The 18,312-nt window shown below is 51.4% G+C and overlaps 1 protein-coding gene across 4 annotated transcripts in view; it reads left to right on the forward strand.

Moving 5' to 3' along the window:
* The window catches only part of Bpi (bactericidal permeablility increasing protein), a 26,471-nt gene extending 8,827 nt beyond the window's left edge, over positions 1–17,644 (forward strand). Inside the window, exons 6-15 of one of the 4 annotated variants that reach the window (XM_017319055.1) lie at positions 842–905; positions 1,953–2,044; positions 5,048–5,224; positions 6,262–6,321; positions 7,786–7,953; positions 9,033–9,100; positions 10,072–10,114; positions 14,566–14,629; positions 15,355–15,431; positions 17,340–17,644. In XM_017319055.1, coding sequence (XP_017174544.1) covers positions 842–905; positions 1,953–2,044; positions 5,048–5,224; positions 6,262–6,321; positions 7,786–7,953; positions 9,033–9,100; positions 10,072–10,114; positions 14,566–14,629; positions 15,355–15,431; positions 17,340–17,378 — 852 coding nt within the window. In that variant the 3' untranslated portion in view covers positions 17,379–17,644. Of the gene's footprint in view, positions 1–841; positions 906–1,952; positions 2,045–5,047; positions 5,225–6,261; positions 6,322–7,785; positions 7,963–9,032; positions 9,101–10,068; positions 10,115–14,565; positions 14,630–15,354; positions 15,432–17,339 lie in introns of all 4 variants that reach the window. The other 3 variants (XM_017319056.2, NM_177850.3, NM_001356542.1) reach the window with 3 other exon arrangements.
* The last annotated feature ends 668 nt before the right edge of the window (positions 17,645–18,312 follow it).

Here is an 18,312-nt window from a genome sequence, read left to right on the forward strand (position 1 = left end):
TTAACTAACAATAACAGTGAGTACAACACTATAGCATAGATCAAATACCCATTAGCAAAGTTTTACATGCAGGAAAGACACGGAACACAAGTATGCAGGCAGTATAGTCTTGCACAACAGTCGCTGTTTCAGAGCTGGTGGCCAAGGGAACAAAGGAAGCTCGGTTAGCTGCATGTGTTTTAAAAAGACACCAAAGGAAGGGAGAGTGCATGCTGTGACTTTGATTTGGATCCACAGAGTTCATGCAGATACATGAATTTAATCCCCAAATTAGTCTGTTAATGGTCTTTAAAGGTACAGCCTATGGGAGACAAATCAGGGTCAAATGAGCCCCCATGATGCACTGCTGCTTGATAGGAGGAGACAGAGGAATCCAAGCTAGGACATGTCTCTCTAACTTGCCATGGTCTTCCCTCTGCCACGTTACAATGCAGCAAGAAGTCTCCTCCTGACACCAAGCAGATGCCAGCCCCTTGTTCTTAGGCTTTATAAAGAACCATGTGCTAAATAAACCCGTGTTCTCTGTAAATTACTTGGTCTCCGGTATTTTGCTATAGCCACAGAGAAAAGATGGAGACAGCATGTCTTGACTCTCAGTTGTGGGTGTGACGCTTTAAAAAAAAGAATTATTTATTTACTCTGTCACTCTCTTCAGACACATCAGAAGAGGGCATCGGATCCCATTACAGGTGGTTGTGAGCCACCATGTGGTTGCTGGGAATTGAACTCAGGATCTCTGGAAGAGCAGTCAGTGCTCTTAACCACTGAGCCATCTCTCCAGCCCCTGTGGATGGCACTTCTCATGTCTGAAGCTCACTGACATCTCTTTGGTTGCCCCTAGATCTGCAAGATCGTGAGAGACTCTGTGTCCTCCAAACTGCAGCCTTATCTGAAGACCCTTTCTGGTGAGGGCTGGGAGTGGGCTGAAAATAGAAGGGGTATCGGGAGTGGCAGGCCTGAGCCTGTTGAGGAGGGGCTGAGCAGGCTAATTCCACCAGAGCTGGCATTGGGCCGGTTCCTTCTGTGTCCAGAAGTAAAATGGAAAGTAACTGCCTTCAGTCAGGCAGAGGGCAAACACCTGGCACCCCTGCACACCAGCACCCTGGGACCCCACACCCCAGTACCCCCACACCTCCGCTCTCTGAGGCCTGTGAGCCACAGTCTGAAATGAGAAGCCCCTCACTTCTCTCTAGACCTCACTCTCCACACCCTGCTAAAGGGCCGATATCTCTATACACAGCAAATGGCAAAGAACATCGGCAGCTGCTGGCAGGCATTTTCCTGTCCTGGGGACCCAGGAGGCCCCAGCCTTCTCACTTCACTCTTGGAGAAATTAAGGCTCAGAGAGGAGCAGACATGGGCTTGAGGTTCCAGAGCGCCCCAGAAGATTCTGGATCCCAGAGCGGAGTTAAAATGTCATTCTTTAGCAATTTCATGCATGTATATGATGTATGTTAATCATATCCACCTGAAGTCGGGTTTTATAAACTGACTGTCCCCTTTTGGACTGCAGCCCCGCTGGGTCCATAATACATGCTCTGATGTGGGACCAACCAACCAACCAACCAACCAACAAACAAACACAGCCTCTCCCCACCCCTCCAGGATCTCACTTAGCAGCCCAGGCTAGCCTGAAACTCTTAGCAATCTGGCTGGCTTCAACCTCAAAGCAATCCTTTTGCCTCTGTCCCCCATATAGTGAGACTGTAAGCATGTTGCCCCCTCAATGAGCCATTGTTATCTGTAAGAATGTGTGCATGTGTGCACGTGTGCATGTGCGTGTGTGTACATATGGGGCCAGGGACTGAACCCCGGGTCTGGCATTGGCTCACTAGGTGCTCCGACCCAATCTCCATCTCCAGACTTCACATCTTTTAAGGGAATCTCATGCAGGCTCCTGCCACTGGAACCAGCTCACAGCTCACAGCTCACAGCCCACCTTCTCTGTCTAGTGATAACCAGAGTGGATGATGTGACCTCGGTTGACTACAGTCTGCTGGCTCCCCTGACAACCACGAACCAGTTCCTGGAGGGGCAGCTAAAGGTAAGGCTTCCACAGAGACACGTACCTGCTCACGTGTGCACTCTGTAATCCCAGAAACGGACTTCTTCCTGCTTGTTTTACCCCACTCAACACTCCCCTGCATCCCCACCCCAGCCCTGCTGCCCCACCCCCAAGATCCCAAAGACTCACTGCGCCTGCCCATCACCCAGGGCCTTTGCACTGCCTTTCACCTCTACCCAGGCTCCTCGGTAGCAGATATGGCCACAGCTCTCCCTGCTTCCTTCCAGTTCTTGATCAAATAGGCCTTCTTCCTAGAGATGTCTTCCCAGAGATGCTGTCCCTGGCCATTCTTGCTGAAACAGCCCCTGACTGTGCCCCCCCCCCTCGGCACTGCTTTTATCTCAGCAAAGCTAATTACCCAACACGCACCGGGATGAGGTGGGGCAGGGGCTGCTCTGTTCACTACTGCATATACAACATCTACAGTGCTTAGGAAATTTGTTGGATGGGAGGAAGGAAAGAAGGAGGGAGAGAGGGAGGGAGGGAGGGAGGGAGGGAGGAAAGGAGGGGGGGAGGGAGGGAGGGGGAGGGAGGGAGGGGAGAAAGGAAAGGTTGGCAAAGCAGTAGAGGGAGATCAATCACATTACCAGTCAGTGGTTCTTAGCCTTTCTAATGCTGTGACCCTTTAAAGTAGTTCCACATGTTGTAGTGAGCTACCCAACCATAAAATTATCTTGTTGTTACTTCATAACTGTAATTTTGCCACTGTAATGAATTGTAATGCAAAGATCTGATATTCAGGATGTTTGCTATCTGTGATTCCTGTGGGGGTCCCAACCCACAGGTTGAGGATCCTTGGCTTCCATCATACCACCTAGAAATAATCACTCTCAAGACCGAGGTAGACCCTCCAATCCTTCTCTACAGCAATACAACGTACACAGAGAGATCAAGAGTGGGGAACAGACAGAGACAGAGACAGCAACAGCGCACGCAGAGGCGTAGAAACAGCTCCACACAGCACTGCACACAGAGCCCAGATGCAAATGCACACACTGCACACACGTGCTTCATGATCCTGTCACCAACACTGCTACCCATTACTGAGCCAAAGGAGCACACTGCGGTGGACAAGTCCCAAGCTGCCCAGGAATCATCTCCTGTGGCCTTCCACTGGTGGCTCTGTCCTTCAGTGAACAACCAGAGGAAGGCCTGCGCAGCTCCCCGCCTGGGTCAGGTGAACTCTTTCTGGGTGTCCCATGCAGCAAACCAGAGCTGCGGTGGGTACTGAACCAGGACCATTTTGCCCACTGTGTGGCATGCCAGTCACTAAAATGGCAAGAGCTAGTCACGTGATGGGTAAGTGTGTGAATGCAGCCCAGGTCTCTGCATCTCAGGGATGTTCATGGGCTGGGACCTGGGGAGAGGTGATGGGAGGTTAACTAGGGGCGGATGGATGACAGAAAAACAATGAACTCGGGGCAGCCAGAGCCCTGCAGTAATCCAGGAAGAAAGCGCAGGCAGCTGCATCACAGGGATCATCCTGACAGCTCTCTGTGCACCGTGACTACCCTCTAGAGGTGCTGGACAAGACTGAATGCCCCTCTCATCCATATACACAGGCAGTGCATACACCTACGCATACACATAGATAGACACACATGCACGCACAAACACATTGCACACATATGCATATACCAGAACACATGCCCATGTGCACATGCATGCACACACATACACACAGTCCACACACATAGGACATACATATATACACATACACATGTGCACATTCATGTACATGCACACACGTGTGCAAATAGACACATTCACCTGTACCTGTACAGAAACATACACTTGATCACACAGGAGGTACATCTGGACCAGTGTGTCCTGCCTGTGTTGCACTATAAGGACGTGGACTGAAGAGAGTTTCCACTGTCTTTAAGAACTGTGTGGTCAGCTGAGTGCTATATGCCTTTAATCCCAACATTCGGGTGGCAGAGGCAGGAGGATCCTTTGTGAGTTCAGCCTGGACTATATAGCAAGTTTCAGACCAGCCAAGGCTACACAGAGACCCTGTCTCAGAAAGAGAGAAAGAGAGAAAGAGAGAAAGAGAGAAAGAGAGAAAGAGAGAAAGAGAGAAAGAAAGAAAGAAAGAAAGAAAGAAAGAAAGAAAGAAAGAAAGAAAGAAAGAAAGAAAGAAAGAAAGGAAGAAAGGAAGGAAGGAAGGAAGACAGACAGACAGGAAGGAAGGAAGGAAGGAGTGGATGAACAGAGGAAGGTATGGACAGAGGGAAGGAAGGAAGGAAGGAAGGAAGGAAGGAAGGAAGGAAGGAAGGAAGAAAAAAGGAAAAGTAAAGAAAGGAATTATGGGTGACATGGGTATTAACTGTAAAGGCCAGCATGACTCGTAGGGTCAGAGAACAGGCTGGCCTGCAGTGGTACTGGGCCTCCCCGCATGTCTGACATCAAAGGTTCACGTTCCGCATTGCCCTCCTGCCCTCACAAGGCACGGCACTGACTATAACATTGGTCTTTTTGCACACATTTCAGACTCTCTATGCTCTTTAATTTCTACCTAAGTGATATTCTACCATTTGCTCTTATAGTTTGCTTCTCTGAGCTCAACATTATTTTCCTCCCCAAACAAACCATCTGCTTTCATCGCACGTTGTCAGATCGAATTTTAGAGACCCAGGGAGCATGCGTCCTCCTTGTAACATGTAATGCTTACGGAAACACACACGATTCAGCCTTCCGAATTCTGCCAGTGGGACAGAGGAGGCAACTGTTCTCTTGATGGATGCAGAGCTGACTGGCAAGAGGGAGGTGGAGTGGTACAGGCGGGAGGAGGTGCTGGCTTGACGCCTCTGCCTCAGCCACTCACTCCCAGGATGTTGGGAAGCTCATCCAGGTGCCCCCCCACGGCCCCCATACCACCGGCAGTTCCTGCTCAGGTCTAGCTGGTCCCCTCCTGTCTTTTATTGGACTCACCTGCAGTCCTAGAAGGACACCTAGACTTGCTCTGTTCTTTCCTTGCAGGGGGAGTTTTTCTGGAGGGGACACCGAGACCCACTTCCCATTCACCCGCCAGTAATGAGGTTTGTGCCCAACGGTGCATACATGGTATGCATGGGCATCTCTGACTACTTCTTCAACACTGAGGTATTGGCTTACCAACAGTCTGGAACCTTGAAGATGACCCTGGGGGGCCAACTGGTGAGTGTGGCCGACTGTGAGCACAGAAGTTCAAGAGTCCAGGAGACCTTGGTGGGAGGCTTTGTTCCCGGGGGCAGAGTCCAAGGTGCCGTGAGAGTCAGGAGTCACAGAGCCCTGAGTTCAAGGGCTGGGTCCACTCATTGTCCACTGAGGTTAATTATGCATCCTTGTAACTCAGACCCATCTTTAGGCCACCACACTAATGTCCTCCCCAAAGGCCATTGTGACTATTAATGAGGCAGCAGGGTAAGGAGCTGGGAACCCAGGGCTCAGTGCAGAGCAGTCACCCCCCCCACCCCCCCCACCCCCCCCACCCCCACCACCCCCACCACCCCCACCACCCCCACCACCCCCCACCCCCACCACCACCACCACCACCATTCCTGCCCCTAACTCAGCATCACCTGCCCAAAGCAACCATCGATCTCATTGGCTCTCACCTCATGTTCATGGCTGGACACACTCTGGACCTCAGTTTCCCCATATGTACATGATGAAGCTTCTCTACAGTCTAGGGGGTACAGCCATCCCAACCTGGTCCCCCACACCCTGGGTTGATCTTACTGCACTCATCAGAACCATCAGGTTCTCGTCTCTGTATAGGAAGGAATGTAGAATAAATGCCCACTACCCAGTATGGAAGCGAGCACAGACCACCCGGCGGGGCTCAGGCCGCCTACTCAGAGCAAGTCTGGGACCCACAGCTGGTGTTGTTCAGGAGTCAGAGGCGGCAGGGGTTGGGCATCACAGGACCGAGGGGTGGGGGGGTGGTATGGGTTTGTCAGGCTGCTGTCCTTAGAGGGGTAGCATGGAGTCAGGCACATTGAAGCAGAAAATCTGTGGTTGTCCGGGCAGTGGATGGCGGTCACGGGCCACATGTACCCTTCCTGGCCTATTGTTACCCAGTAGTTCCTGGTGGTATTGCCACAGTGGTACCAGTGTGCACTGGTGTCCATAGTCTTGCCTCTGGCCTGGCCCTTATCTCTTCTTCTCAGCCTGTAACAATCTCCCAATATCCTTTTCTCTCCTCGATGCAGTTATCAAATAATGGCAGATTCCAGCTGAACACTGACTTCCTTAGGACCTTCCTGCCCAAGGTAGGAGACTTGTCTCCTCGCTCGGCTCACTAGGGTGCTGGGGAGGACTGGACCACCAGGATAGGATGAGAACCCCCTTCAGGCCCGTAGGCAGCAGAGTGGAGGTGTCTCAGGATAGCCCAGCGCAGACATAGTCCAAGTGCCCCACCAATGCCCTGAGGATAAGGCCAGGTGTGGGCCTCACACAGACATCAAATCTCTGCTGAGCTGGGGACCAACAGAACAGACCATTTACCTCTTATCTCCCACCTCCATCTCTGTCTTCTCTCTCTCTCTCTCTCTCTCTCTCTCTCTCTCTCTCTCTCACACACACACACACACACACACACACACACACACACACACACACGGCACTACCCTACCCCTGGTGTCCTCCTCCCCCTTCTTTGCTTCCCCTCTCCTTTCTGCCTCTCCCCTCTCTGCCTCCTCCCCATCTCTGCCTCCCCTCTCCTCTCTGCCTCCTCTCCCCTTTCTGCCTCCCCTCCCCTCTCTGCCTCCCCTCCCCTCTCTGCCTCCTCTCCCCTCTCTGCCTCTCCCCTCTCTGCCTCCTCCCCCCTCTCTGCTTCCCCTCCTCTCTCTGCCTCCTCTCCCCTCTCTGCTTCCCCTCCCCTCTCTGCCTCCTCCCCCCTCTCTGCTTCCTTCATGTTGCTCTGCTTCCTGCCTCTCTCAGTCCTGTAAAGATGGAAAATTTCCACTCAGGTGCACAAGGCAGTTAAACAAACAAGCTGTGCACGCAGCCTGTGTTGGTGCCAGGGTGGCCGAGGTAGACAGGAGGGCTCCTTTTGCAGGCTGAATGGCTTAAGCCAGAGACTTGTGTCTAAGAGTTCTGTGAACTGGAAGACCAAGATTGGGGTTCTGGGAGGACAGTCTGACAGCCACTAGTGGAGAGAGGAGCGCCAGCAAGACAGTTTTGTCAGCTTCGAGCCCTGCCTCAATGGCCTCACACAACCTGGTTTCCACAGAGGCCCTTCTCTAAGCAAAGCCACATTGCTGCAATGGGAATTACAGAAAAGGAACACACACACTTCATAGGAACTTCTATCAGGAGGCGGTGGCTGGGAGGGTATGGCTGGTGGAAATGTCCAGGGAAAATGTCTTGCACATTCCTCAGGAAGGCTTACAGAGAGAAGGGAGGGTCAAGACTCTCCTAAGCTCTCCTCAAAACCCACACTGTCCCGTGACAAAGTGACAGCTGAGCTGATGTTTGAAGGAAAGCTTAGCAGCCTGCCTGAGGAAGAACAGGGACAAGCACTCAATGAAGGGACACAGACAGTGGGAAGGGGTTTCCGTGGGAAAGTGTTGCATGAGGAGAGCAGAAGCAATGTCATGTCCCTGGGGGTGGGGGCAACAGAGCCAACAGAGCCAGACTGACACTGGTCCGTATGCCGATGGGCCACCATGGGTCTTAGAAACCTTTAAATAAGAAAGACCTCTTCTGTCCCTTGTCCCCACTGGGACCTGCAGGTGGCCAAGATGTTCCCCAGCATGGGGGTGCAGCTGCTCATCTCAGCGCCCGTGCCTGTGCACCTGAGCATACAGCCCTCAGGCCTCTCATTCAATCCTAAGCTGGAGACCCAGGCCTTTGTGGTCCTCCCCAACGCCTCCCTGGTCCCTCTCTTTGTTCTTGGCATGGTAAGAAGGGTGAGGACCCAGATTCAAGCCCAGACACCATGACTCCATAGCTTGAGCCTCAAGACACCAATTCATCTGCACACACTTATACATACACACACATACACACACACATACATAGACATACACACACAATTACACACACATACAACACATATACACACTTACACACACTTACACACACATACACACAGACATACACACATACACACATGCACATTACACACACACACCATATGTACTCATTACCAGCTGGCGCTTGCGCATTGGCTTACTCACATGTGGGTAAGTCACGCCTTCATCCTTTCATTTGTTCAGTAATTCATTTTTTCACAGCACAAAACAGTTCCCAGCTGTCCATCTTTGTGAGTCAGATAGCACCTGTGTGGTCTTCCACCCATCCATTCACCTATGTGTCCAGTTGTTAACTCAGTCAGTCACTCATTCTTACGGGAGATATGCTCCACCTTTTCTGGCCTCTACACCCATCACTTAATCAATTATTCATGAATCTATTTGCTTACCCCTTAATTTATTCAAATTTTCATTCCACTGTTGATTTGCATTCATTGGTTGGGTCACCTATCCTTACAGAAATGTTTGGTGGCCTCTGCATGTTTCCAACATCTCCCCCAACAGGGAACACTAGAAGCCCATGGACTACCTACATGGGTCTATACCCTCCCAGAAGGGGGCGCTAGAGATCTGTGGCCGGTCTACCCAATTTGAAGCTGAAGCCCCAGTTTGCTGTTGAAATGGGTTCTGGTTTTGCTTACCTGAGGCCATCTGTAGGCCAGAAGCTGAGGTGGGGCTTTCCTTTCTTAGCAGGTTTGGAGTGAAGCAATGGGTGGCTATCGTAAGCAAAGGCCAGCCTGGACTTCAGTGTCCTCCCCCCCCCACACACACACACACCCTGCCCAGGCTGACAGTCCAGAACTTAGAACCACAAGGCCAAAACCAGTCTTCCTGAACTCTGTGAGTGTGACCCAGAGGTATGGCCACACTAGGCCTCTGAGGAGCAGACCCCTGACCCCCTGGCCTGGAGGTCAGGCCAGCTCCTCGGATCTCTCGCTTTGCAGAAAACAAATGCCTCTTTGGAAGTGGATGCTGAGGAGAACAGGCTCGTGGGAGAGATGAAGCTTGGCAGGTAAGCAGGCCTGGGGGGACAAGAGGAGAAGGGTGCCCATCCATCCCTGAATCTGAAGGAGAATAGTGGCCACCACACACACTCAGCACCCAGTCTACCTGAGCAAGCCTCAGACAGTGTGCAGCAGGCACACTCTGCCCATTTGCTCAAAGCCGGGGAAAGGTGAGGTGGGGGTGGGGCACAGAGAGAATGAGAAACACTGATAAAAAAAGAATGGGATGATAGAAAACTAGAAAACATGGCCTCTGGTGCAAGTCAGAGATGGGGTAAGGGACAGGACTCCACAGAGCAGGGATGGGGGCAGGACTACTGACTTGATGGACAGGCAGCGACAACTTTTCAGACTTTGAAGAACATTAGAGATTTGACTCAAGTCCCACTTTGCTACTATTACCTGTGTGGCCTTGGGTAGATGGTTTGACCTCTTTGAGGGTGTTTTCTCACTTGTGGGACAGGAGCCTCCCGGAGCCTTAATGGAACAAAGCACTCACTCCAGTACGCTCTCAAATCACCATTAAATGACAGCCTGGCCACCAGGGAGTGGCCTGTGGGATCAAGTGACCTAAAGTCTGAGGCCCGAGTGTCCCAGTGAAGTCCTTGGGAGCCTGAGTCACTCTGTCTCTTGGCTTTGCTGTCCCCTGGACTGTCTGCATTCCCAGCAAGCTGTCCCAGCATGTAGCCTGAGTGGCAAGACAGTGACACTCACTCACTGTATTTCTAGACCTTGGGAACAGCTCCCACTGGACAACGCATTTATTTTCCTGTCAGCGTGGAGCAGGGAGGGGGACGGAGGGGCTTGGAGCTTAGGGTATGGTCAGCAAGAATAATAATTCTGAGGACCTGTGACTGTCCCCAAGGGAGATCCAGGGTCATGCTCAGAAAGGGCATTGGGTCAGAGGCCTGGGTAGTGTCCATGGGTGGGTTCTTGGCCACTCGGGCCACTGGATGACCTCATCTTCCTTCCTTAGCAGGTGGTTGCTGGAATTGAAGGAATCCAAATTTGGCCCCTTTAAGGTGAGTCAGAGCCCTGCTGAGGAAGCCCCTGGTTCTTCTACAAGCAGCCTGCTTTGAGAGCAGCCTCTGGTCACGTGCCCTCTCTACTCAGTCTTTCATCACCTGAGCTGTGTCCTGGGAGTCCCCTGGGACAAAATGCACACAAAAGAACTGCTCAGTATGCTTATTGCGTGGACAGATCAATCACATTATTGAGCACCCCACTCCTAGGCATTAGAAGATGAGAACAAGCTGAGTGCGTTAGGCCCAGCCCTTGAGAAGTAGTGGCAGTCAGATCTCTGTGCATTCGAGACCAGCTTTGCCTACATAGTAAAGTTCTAAGTCAGCCAGGGCTACTGCATAATGAGACCATGTCTCAAAGAAAGAGGAGAGTGGTGGTGGTGGTGGTGGTGGTGGTGGTGATGGTGATGGTGGTGGTGATGGTGGTAGAGATCAAGGAAGGTCACTCTGAGGACGTGATATTTTGCCAGTCAGAATGAGCCAGCACCAGTGGGAACAACAGAGGCATAAGGCCCTGTGATGGGAACATCTTAGCATGTGTAGGGAATGAAACCCTTGGCATGTGTATGAAACCAGGGTGGCCAATGTGTACTGAGTAGCGGTCATAGAAGGTATGCCTAGTAAAGCAGGCCAGGCCTGGGATCTCCCAAGTCCCTCTAGGTAGCCTGGAGGAAGAAGGAGGGAGGAGGGAGGAGGGAGGAGGGAGGAGGGAGGAGGGAGGAGGGAGGAGGGAAGATTGGGTTCAGGGTCAGTAAACAGCCTCAATGAGCCTGTTCTTACAGGGAACAAGGAGCTATGATTTACGCTGCTTTTAGGGGCCTGTGGTTGGGCTAGGGAACCAGCCCAAGAGTGTGGCCACAAGGGCGTGAGGAGGCCAGGAAGCAGAGGAGGGAGGGTGGGCTGGAGGAGCCGTTTAGAGGGGACCTAGGTAAAAGTGATGCGAAATGTTTGTGAAAAGGCGTTGTGGTGGCATCCGAGTTGTAGCTGAGTGACTGAATGACCCAGAAGAGGTCGGGACGCTTGACTGCCACTTGACTGTGTTCTCCATCCTCCCCCAACAGTCCTCCCCCAGCCCTGCCCACAAGCTCATCCAGCTTCGACAGGTCAGGCAAACTGAGGAGGGTCGAGGGTAGAACTGGTGATTAATCACTCAGCAGATTTTCCTGAGGGAATAAAGCGTGAGTCACTGGGGCAAGAACTTCCCTGACCCTTGAGGAACTCTGAACTCTTTAAATTTTTTGAGGACCAGCCAGAAGGAGAAGAAAAACAAAAGAAAACACACATACACATGCACACACATGCACACACACACACTCTGAGTGGATGAAACAAGACAAACTCCAACAATTTCACACATATACATATTCATATACATATACATACACATATACATACATACATACATTCGTGCATATTCACCCATTCATTTTGTGGATGTCTGGAGCAAAGCTCGAACAAGCAAGCTCTGACCATTTTACATACTTATGTACACAGATACACATTTGGTGGATGGAGCAAGCTTCAAGAGCAGGCTCAAACAACTTTTTTTTTCTCTTAGGCTTTTTATGCCAGCTAAGACAAAGTTCTCTAGGTAAGAAAAAGATTACCTCATAGCCACAAGTTGCAAATTCTCTAAATCACCATAAAACCCTATTCTTCAAAAACAGATTAAAATCATTACACAAAAGGAAATTACAACAGGATTATTGATTGTGTATTCTTCTTTTGAAACTCATACCTAATTAAATATTTCCCATCTATCTTTCTCTCCACAAGTCATCATAACCCGAAAGTAATAATTCTGTCATTGATTAACAAAGTCTATAGTTGTAAGCTTTTTTCCTATGCGTGCCAGATGACAATTTGTATTTACCAAGAAACAGATCATCATCTATCTTACATCTTATTTCTGAAGTCTTGTTCAGCTGGCTAATCACCTATTCTTACACTCATAATAGAATTATTTACTCTTTATTCATAATCCTGTCTTTTCATGGTACACAATGAAACCTGCGGCCACATCCCTAGATCACAAGACCCAGGAACTCAGACCCTGCCTAGAATGCAGTGTTTCCTTTGATCATTGACTTGCCCCAAGCCCATTTTTCTCACTCAAGTACAATTATGTGCTTGTAACACATGAAAGCTCACTGTTATTTATATATTTCTAGCAAGAACAATTTAAACCACCTCCTTAAACTTTCTATCAGCTACCTCAACTTCCTAAAACTGAAACAAACCAGGAATTCTGTAAAATCATTAGTTCATCTAAAAATATTATTTTATGAAAGTTCTGCAGGAAAATTGCCCAGTAGAGTGGGCTGTCTCCCAAGAGGCAACCATACCAGACTACAGGCAGTGAGGGTCCCCCACACCCAATCACATATGACAGATATATGACAAACTTGAGAAGGCTCAGCAGTAGCAAGAAGCAACCCCCAGGGATGAAGCCCAGGGGCTGTGCCTTTCTGAGGTACAACCACTGAAGCTGTGCAAACCAGTGGACAGTCTCCAGGAAGCTCACTTCTTGCCCACAACAGTTTCTCCTGCATGGCATCAGCCACCATCCCACACCTCCACACTGTATACATGTATCCACCGAGGCTGATGCTCTTGGAGCATCAGGCAGAACCCTGCTTCCCAATGCAGAGCATCCGCCTTCAACAGTGGACGCGCCTCAAATTCCCCACTGAGGATCTTGGAGCCACCAGCTCCAAAATCACATGGCCCTGGCCTGCCATCTCTAACTCTGCTGAGAATCCATCTAGGATAACAACAGCAAACAGAAGGCCTGCCCGCCCCTCCTGGGGATCCTCCAGGTTCCCCTGTCCCAGGCTGGCTTGGGCTGGTAATTAACTTCTGCTCCTGCAGAAAATGAAAATGGGTTTTCCCAAATGCAGAGCTAAGAGAACATCAAACTGAGAGGCCTGGGGGAGCACAGCCTGGGGAGCACAACCTGGGGGGCAGAATCTGAGGAACCACAGCCTTGGGGAGCACAGCCTGGAGGAGCACAGCCTGGGGAGCAGAATCTGAGGAACCACAGCCTTGGGGAGGACAGCCTTGGGGAGCACAGTCTGGGGAGCACAGCCTGGGGAGCAGAATCTGAGGAACCACAGCCTTGGGGAGGACAGCCTTGGGGAGCACAGCCTGAGGAGCACAGCCTGGGGAGCAGAATCTGGGGAGGCACAGCCTTGGGGAGCACAGCCTGGAGGAGCACAGCCTGGGGAGCAGAATCTGAGGAACCACAGCCTTGGGGAGCACAGCCTGGGGAGCACAGCCTGGGGAGCACAGCCTGAGGAGCACAACCTGGGGAGCAGAATCTGGGGAGCCACAGCCTTGGGGAGCACAGCCTGGGGGTGCACAGCCCAGGGAACCACAACCCGGGGGAGCAGAGCCTGGGGAACACAGCCTGGGGGAGCACAACCTGGGGAGCACAGCCTGGGGGAGCAAGTTGATTACTCCAGAAACAATCGCGCACACATTTACGATCTCTAAATGTTACCTCTCCGAGCAGGCATCCTAACGTGGCTCCCAGGATGTTTTCACTTTTTATTTTTTATTATTGTCAAAACAGCACATATGTAGCAGTGAGCACCCGGAACCTGCACTTTCGCAAACCCAAGGAGTGAAAGTTACTTGTGTTCCTACCATTTGGCTCATGGTCTAGAATATATCCTAACCTGGCTGTTCATTGTGCCTCTTTAATTAAAATCCAGAATTCCTTGGTTCCTGGAGCCTCTTTCTCCTGCTTGACACATGGTCCCATCCCTGCGCTGGTGGCTACATTTCTACAATATCGTGTTTAATGTCTGCCTCCTATTTCATGGTATCAAAGTAGGGTCACTTCTCCCAAGTGAGTCCCCTGCTTGTTTGTTTGTTTTTAGTTTTTCGAGACAGGGTTTCTCTGTGTAGGCCTGGCTGTCCTGGAACTCACTTTGTAGACCAGGCTGGCCTTGAACTCAAAAATCCACCTGCCTCTGCCTCCCAAGTGCTAGGATTAAAGGCGTGTGCCACCATGCCTGGCATGAGTCCCCTGCTGTAGGACTCAGTGGTCGTCCTGTTAGGTTATTGCTTGTGGTAAGTGTGTCTGTGCAAGTTTTGCTTTTGTTCCCTGCCCCCGGAATGAATACATGAAGCCTGTTACTGCCCAAAAGAAAAGTCTGCGTTGATCTTAAACTCATGATTCCCCCTGCCTCAGCACCTCAGTCACAGGTGTGTACCTTGTGTCCTGCTCATTTGCTTTTGTTGACCCCCTTTCCCACGCTCCTGACCTTCCTAGGCGACCTGTGCTCCTGCGACCTCTGTCAGATGCTCACTTTCCAGTTTCAGTGTATCGTCGATCTCTTGTGGCCACTCTGGTGCTTCTCCAGGCTGGGAGGCTGCAGAGGGCTGAGTGGGAGGGAGAGGACGTATGAAGGGCAGATAACGTGGCCACACCATTCCATCTGCAGGTGGAGTACCTGGAGGATGTCATAAACTACCTCGTATCCACACTAGTGCTGCCCAAGATCAATGGTAAGAATAAGAAGCTGTGGAGAAAGCAATGGTTTTCGATCCCAGGCCAGAAATGTGGGGCTACCTGCCTGCAGGTCCTGGTTCCTGGCCAGGGTTGTGAGGGCACAGGATGGGCCACTTCAATGATCTCAAATGACAAAAGGAACTCACATGCCCTGGGTTCAGACTCCGCCCCCATCGCTTACGTCATTTCCGCCCATCTGACAGCAGTCTGTGAGGTCGGGGCTGTTGAGTGACTTTTTCAGGGTGGTGTAAAGTAACATCAACCACCCCCCCCAACTGGGATTCACACCAGCAGCTGCGAGACTGGCCCACCCAAGTTCATCTTCACGGGAAAGATGGGTCAGGGATGACCCCAATCAACCCCGCTTACTAACATCTCCTCTGCCCTTGCCCACCGGCCTCAGTTCCACCCGAGTTCACGGAGCACAGGAGTTGCTGCCCCAGTTACAGCCTGTTCCCAGCTTCAGCTGCAACACAGAGAGGCTCCCCCAAGGACCTCGGGTCCGTGCTCCATCTGTGTAGCTCCAGGTTTCACTCAGGGGTGGTCCAAACCAGCAATGTATACCCTCAGAAGGGGAGAGGCTCACAGAGATCCTTCATGTGGCCTTGGGGGCTGATGGAGGACAAGGAGGCGGGGCACAGACATCACAGTAGGCTTCCTTCCTGGCACCAACCTGTGCCGGCCCCTGTTTCACTCCCCTCTCTGTTGTCTCACACCACAGAGAGGCTGCGTAGAGGCTTCCCTCTCCCTTTGCCTGCTGGGATCCGGTTCAGCCACTTCACGTTTTACCCCTACCAGGTAAGTCCTTGAGGTCTCCGGTCACCAAGCATCCCATGAGGACAGCAACCCAGTGCTCGCTGCTAAGCCTCATCTGTACCACACTCTGCATGGAGCTCTGCCTATTCTCACAATATCCTTAGGACACAGAGGAGCTGGGGCTTAGAAAGCCTGCCTGGCATTAAGTGAAGTCCACAGTCTAAGCCAGGCTCCTCGATTCTTACACCATCGATGCTCGTTCCCACAAACGTGGACTCGCCAGTCGGACACACGGTTCTTTTTAGGTGCGAGTGTTTAAGTGCCTAATAGTAGATTCGATTACAAAGCAGCTGTAGAGAAAGAGAAGGCAGAAGGAAAGAGGGCTTAGTCTGGTCTGAGGCAGAGCCATGTTCATTCATAGTTAGGGGGCATCGTTGTCACCCACACGTGCAGATAGCCAAAATGCCTATAGGAGAAGACTGGACTCTTCTTGCTATTATATGCTTATATGCTATAAGATGGGCCTCTTCTGGGGTGGAAATGACTTCTATAGTCTGCAAGGGAAGCTGAGAAGTGTAGTCTTTCAGCAGAAAATTATCACCTGGTGCGTGGTGTATGCCACAGATGCACCAAGCATCAGTCTGGACCCATTTAGATACACAGTTCTCTCTGAACATGTCCTGCAGATGTGTGACACCCTGTGGTTTGCATATGCCTTCCTCTGAGTTTCCAGGCTCCTGGGCTCCTGGGACCTTTCCCTCAAGTGTTTCATTCTCCCTGTCGTGCTCTGTCCCCTCCCCCTCCCTGCACAGCAGCAAGCCCTGCCTCCCTCCCCAGCCATCTATACCCCCCCCCATATGACTGGCATTCTTGGTCACTCTCAGCAGCTACCTCTATGCTTTGGGGCCACCAGCCTTACTCTGTGCTGTGCATGTTGGGGCCCCTCTCTTCCTCAGTATCTGCACCCCAAGTCCCTTTGTCCCTACACATCACAAGAAGCCTATAACTCCACAGTGAAACCCTTGTCCAGACCTGAGTTCCTACCTCGGTTGGCAGCTTGCCTTCCTGACATATGGTCACTGACGAGAAAGGTCCTTGTCACCAAGTTCCTTGCTCTAACGCAGCGGTTCTCAACCTGTGGGTCGAGCAACCCTTCTACAGGGGCCACAAACCAGATATGTCGAGAATCAGATATCTATATTATGATTCACAACAGAAGCAAAATTACAGTTATGAAGTAGCAACGAAAATAATGTGTGGTTGGGGAGTCACCACGACGTGGAGAGCTGTACTAAAGGGTCGCAGCATCAGGAAGGCTGAGAACCACAGCTCTAACGCCTGGTGTCAATCAACCCCAGTTCTTTAGACCAGGGGGCTGCTGAAGATGACACTGGAAAACAGGTGATATAGATCAGAGAAATCTGCCCCCCAGCCTCCCAGAATTTCTGTTCTTAAATTTTATCAAGGTCACCCTTAAAAAATAATCCCACCCAACCCTCCCCCCACCCCCTCCAGCAACATTTAATTTCTTCACTTAGAAACAGAGTGAAGAGCACTCCGGGTAGGAAGTAATTTTTCAGCCTTGATTGGAACCTGGTCTCCTGAGCTGCTGCAAGGCAGAATGACACACAGAGGCCCCCAAGGCAGGCCTGCCCGGGAAGCTGATGACAGGTTCTCCAGGTGTCACTGCTGTCACCCTAGGGTCTGCCTCCTGCCTTTCTCAAGCAGGCCTCCCCCCATCCCCATCATAGCCAAGCCCCCAAGTTTCCTTTTTTAGAGGATGTGTGGTGTTTGTGTGCGCATGCATGTGGAGGCCGAAGGTGACCTGTTTTCACCCGTCGCCCTCCACCTTCTATATTGAGACAGAGTTTTTCAGACAGGATCCCTTCTTTAAAAATCCAACCCAGCCGCAAAGGTGCGTTTCCGCTAACGGTGCCCGTTTCTCCCTAGAATTTCCTGTTGCTTGAAGCGGATTTACACCTTATCTAAGATATCACCTTGGACCCTGGGCCAGGAAGCTCTGCAGCTGCTCCCATCACACTCACCGGCTGTCCTGCTCCAGGAATCCTATTTAGTCTTTGGCCCTGACCTGTAGCCTCCTGCTTGCTTCCCCATGCTGAAGCTGAGGGGAAAGCAGGAGATCTGTGTACCGGGGCCCTGTGCCTCTTTCAGAGCAGCCCCTCCAGCATCCGCATTTCCGCTGGAGGGGCGACATTACTTTGGGCTTTACAAGAACATCCATTTTTCCCCCTGTAGATTCTGTGTGCCGGTGTGGCTTTTGTCCATTCACTAATGCACTCACTGGCGACAGCCAGCGTGGTCTGCAGCTCATGCACTCTTGCGTCCTGAACACCTACGTTAGCGCAATGTCCCGCTGTTTCAAGGGATGCGCTGGGCCTTCTAGGTAGGGTCCTGCAGTTTTGAGAGGTGATGGGTCTACTGGGCTGTTTGTGGGGCGTGCCTGTACAGCCTATTGTCTTCCTGTGGCCAATGTTCCTCACTACCACGTGGTGGCGCTGTTGAACACCTGACCCAAAAAGCTGATGGTTCGTGTCATTGTGCCTCAGCAAGAAACAGACCAGGATATGCAGCTCTAGTGTAATTAGCACACCTCATGATCTCCAGGCCCTGGTGTGGAAGACATCAGTTCCAGGCTCTCCAGGACTGGTGTTGGATCTCACTGAGGGCTTTGAGCTGTGTCCTTTCTCAAGACGTCTGGTGAGACTGCCCAAGACTGTTAGATGGGTTTTGCAGGTATCAAGTGGGCCCCGAGGCCTCTCTGGGCTGGGATTTCATTCAGGCCTAAGTGCACTCTGTCTCCCTCATTCTGTGACTCCTATAGGTATTTCAGATTGTGTCACAGCCAATCACAAGCCCACCTATAGCAAAGCTGGGGTTCCTACACATCTTCCCTCAGCCCATG

Source organism: Mus musculus, chromosome 2 (genome assembly GCF_000001635.26).
Source record: "Mus musculus strain C57BL/6J chromosome 2, GRCm38.p6 C57BL/6J".
Taxonomy (NCBI): Eukaryota; Metazoa; Chordata; class Mammalia; order Rodentia; family Muridae; genus Mus; species Mus musculus.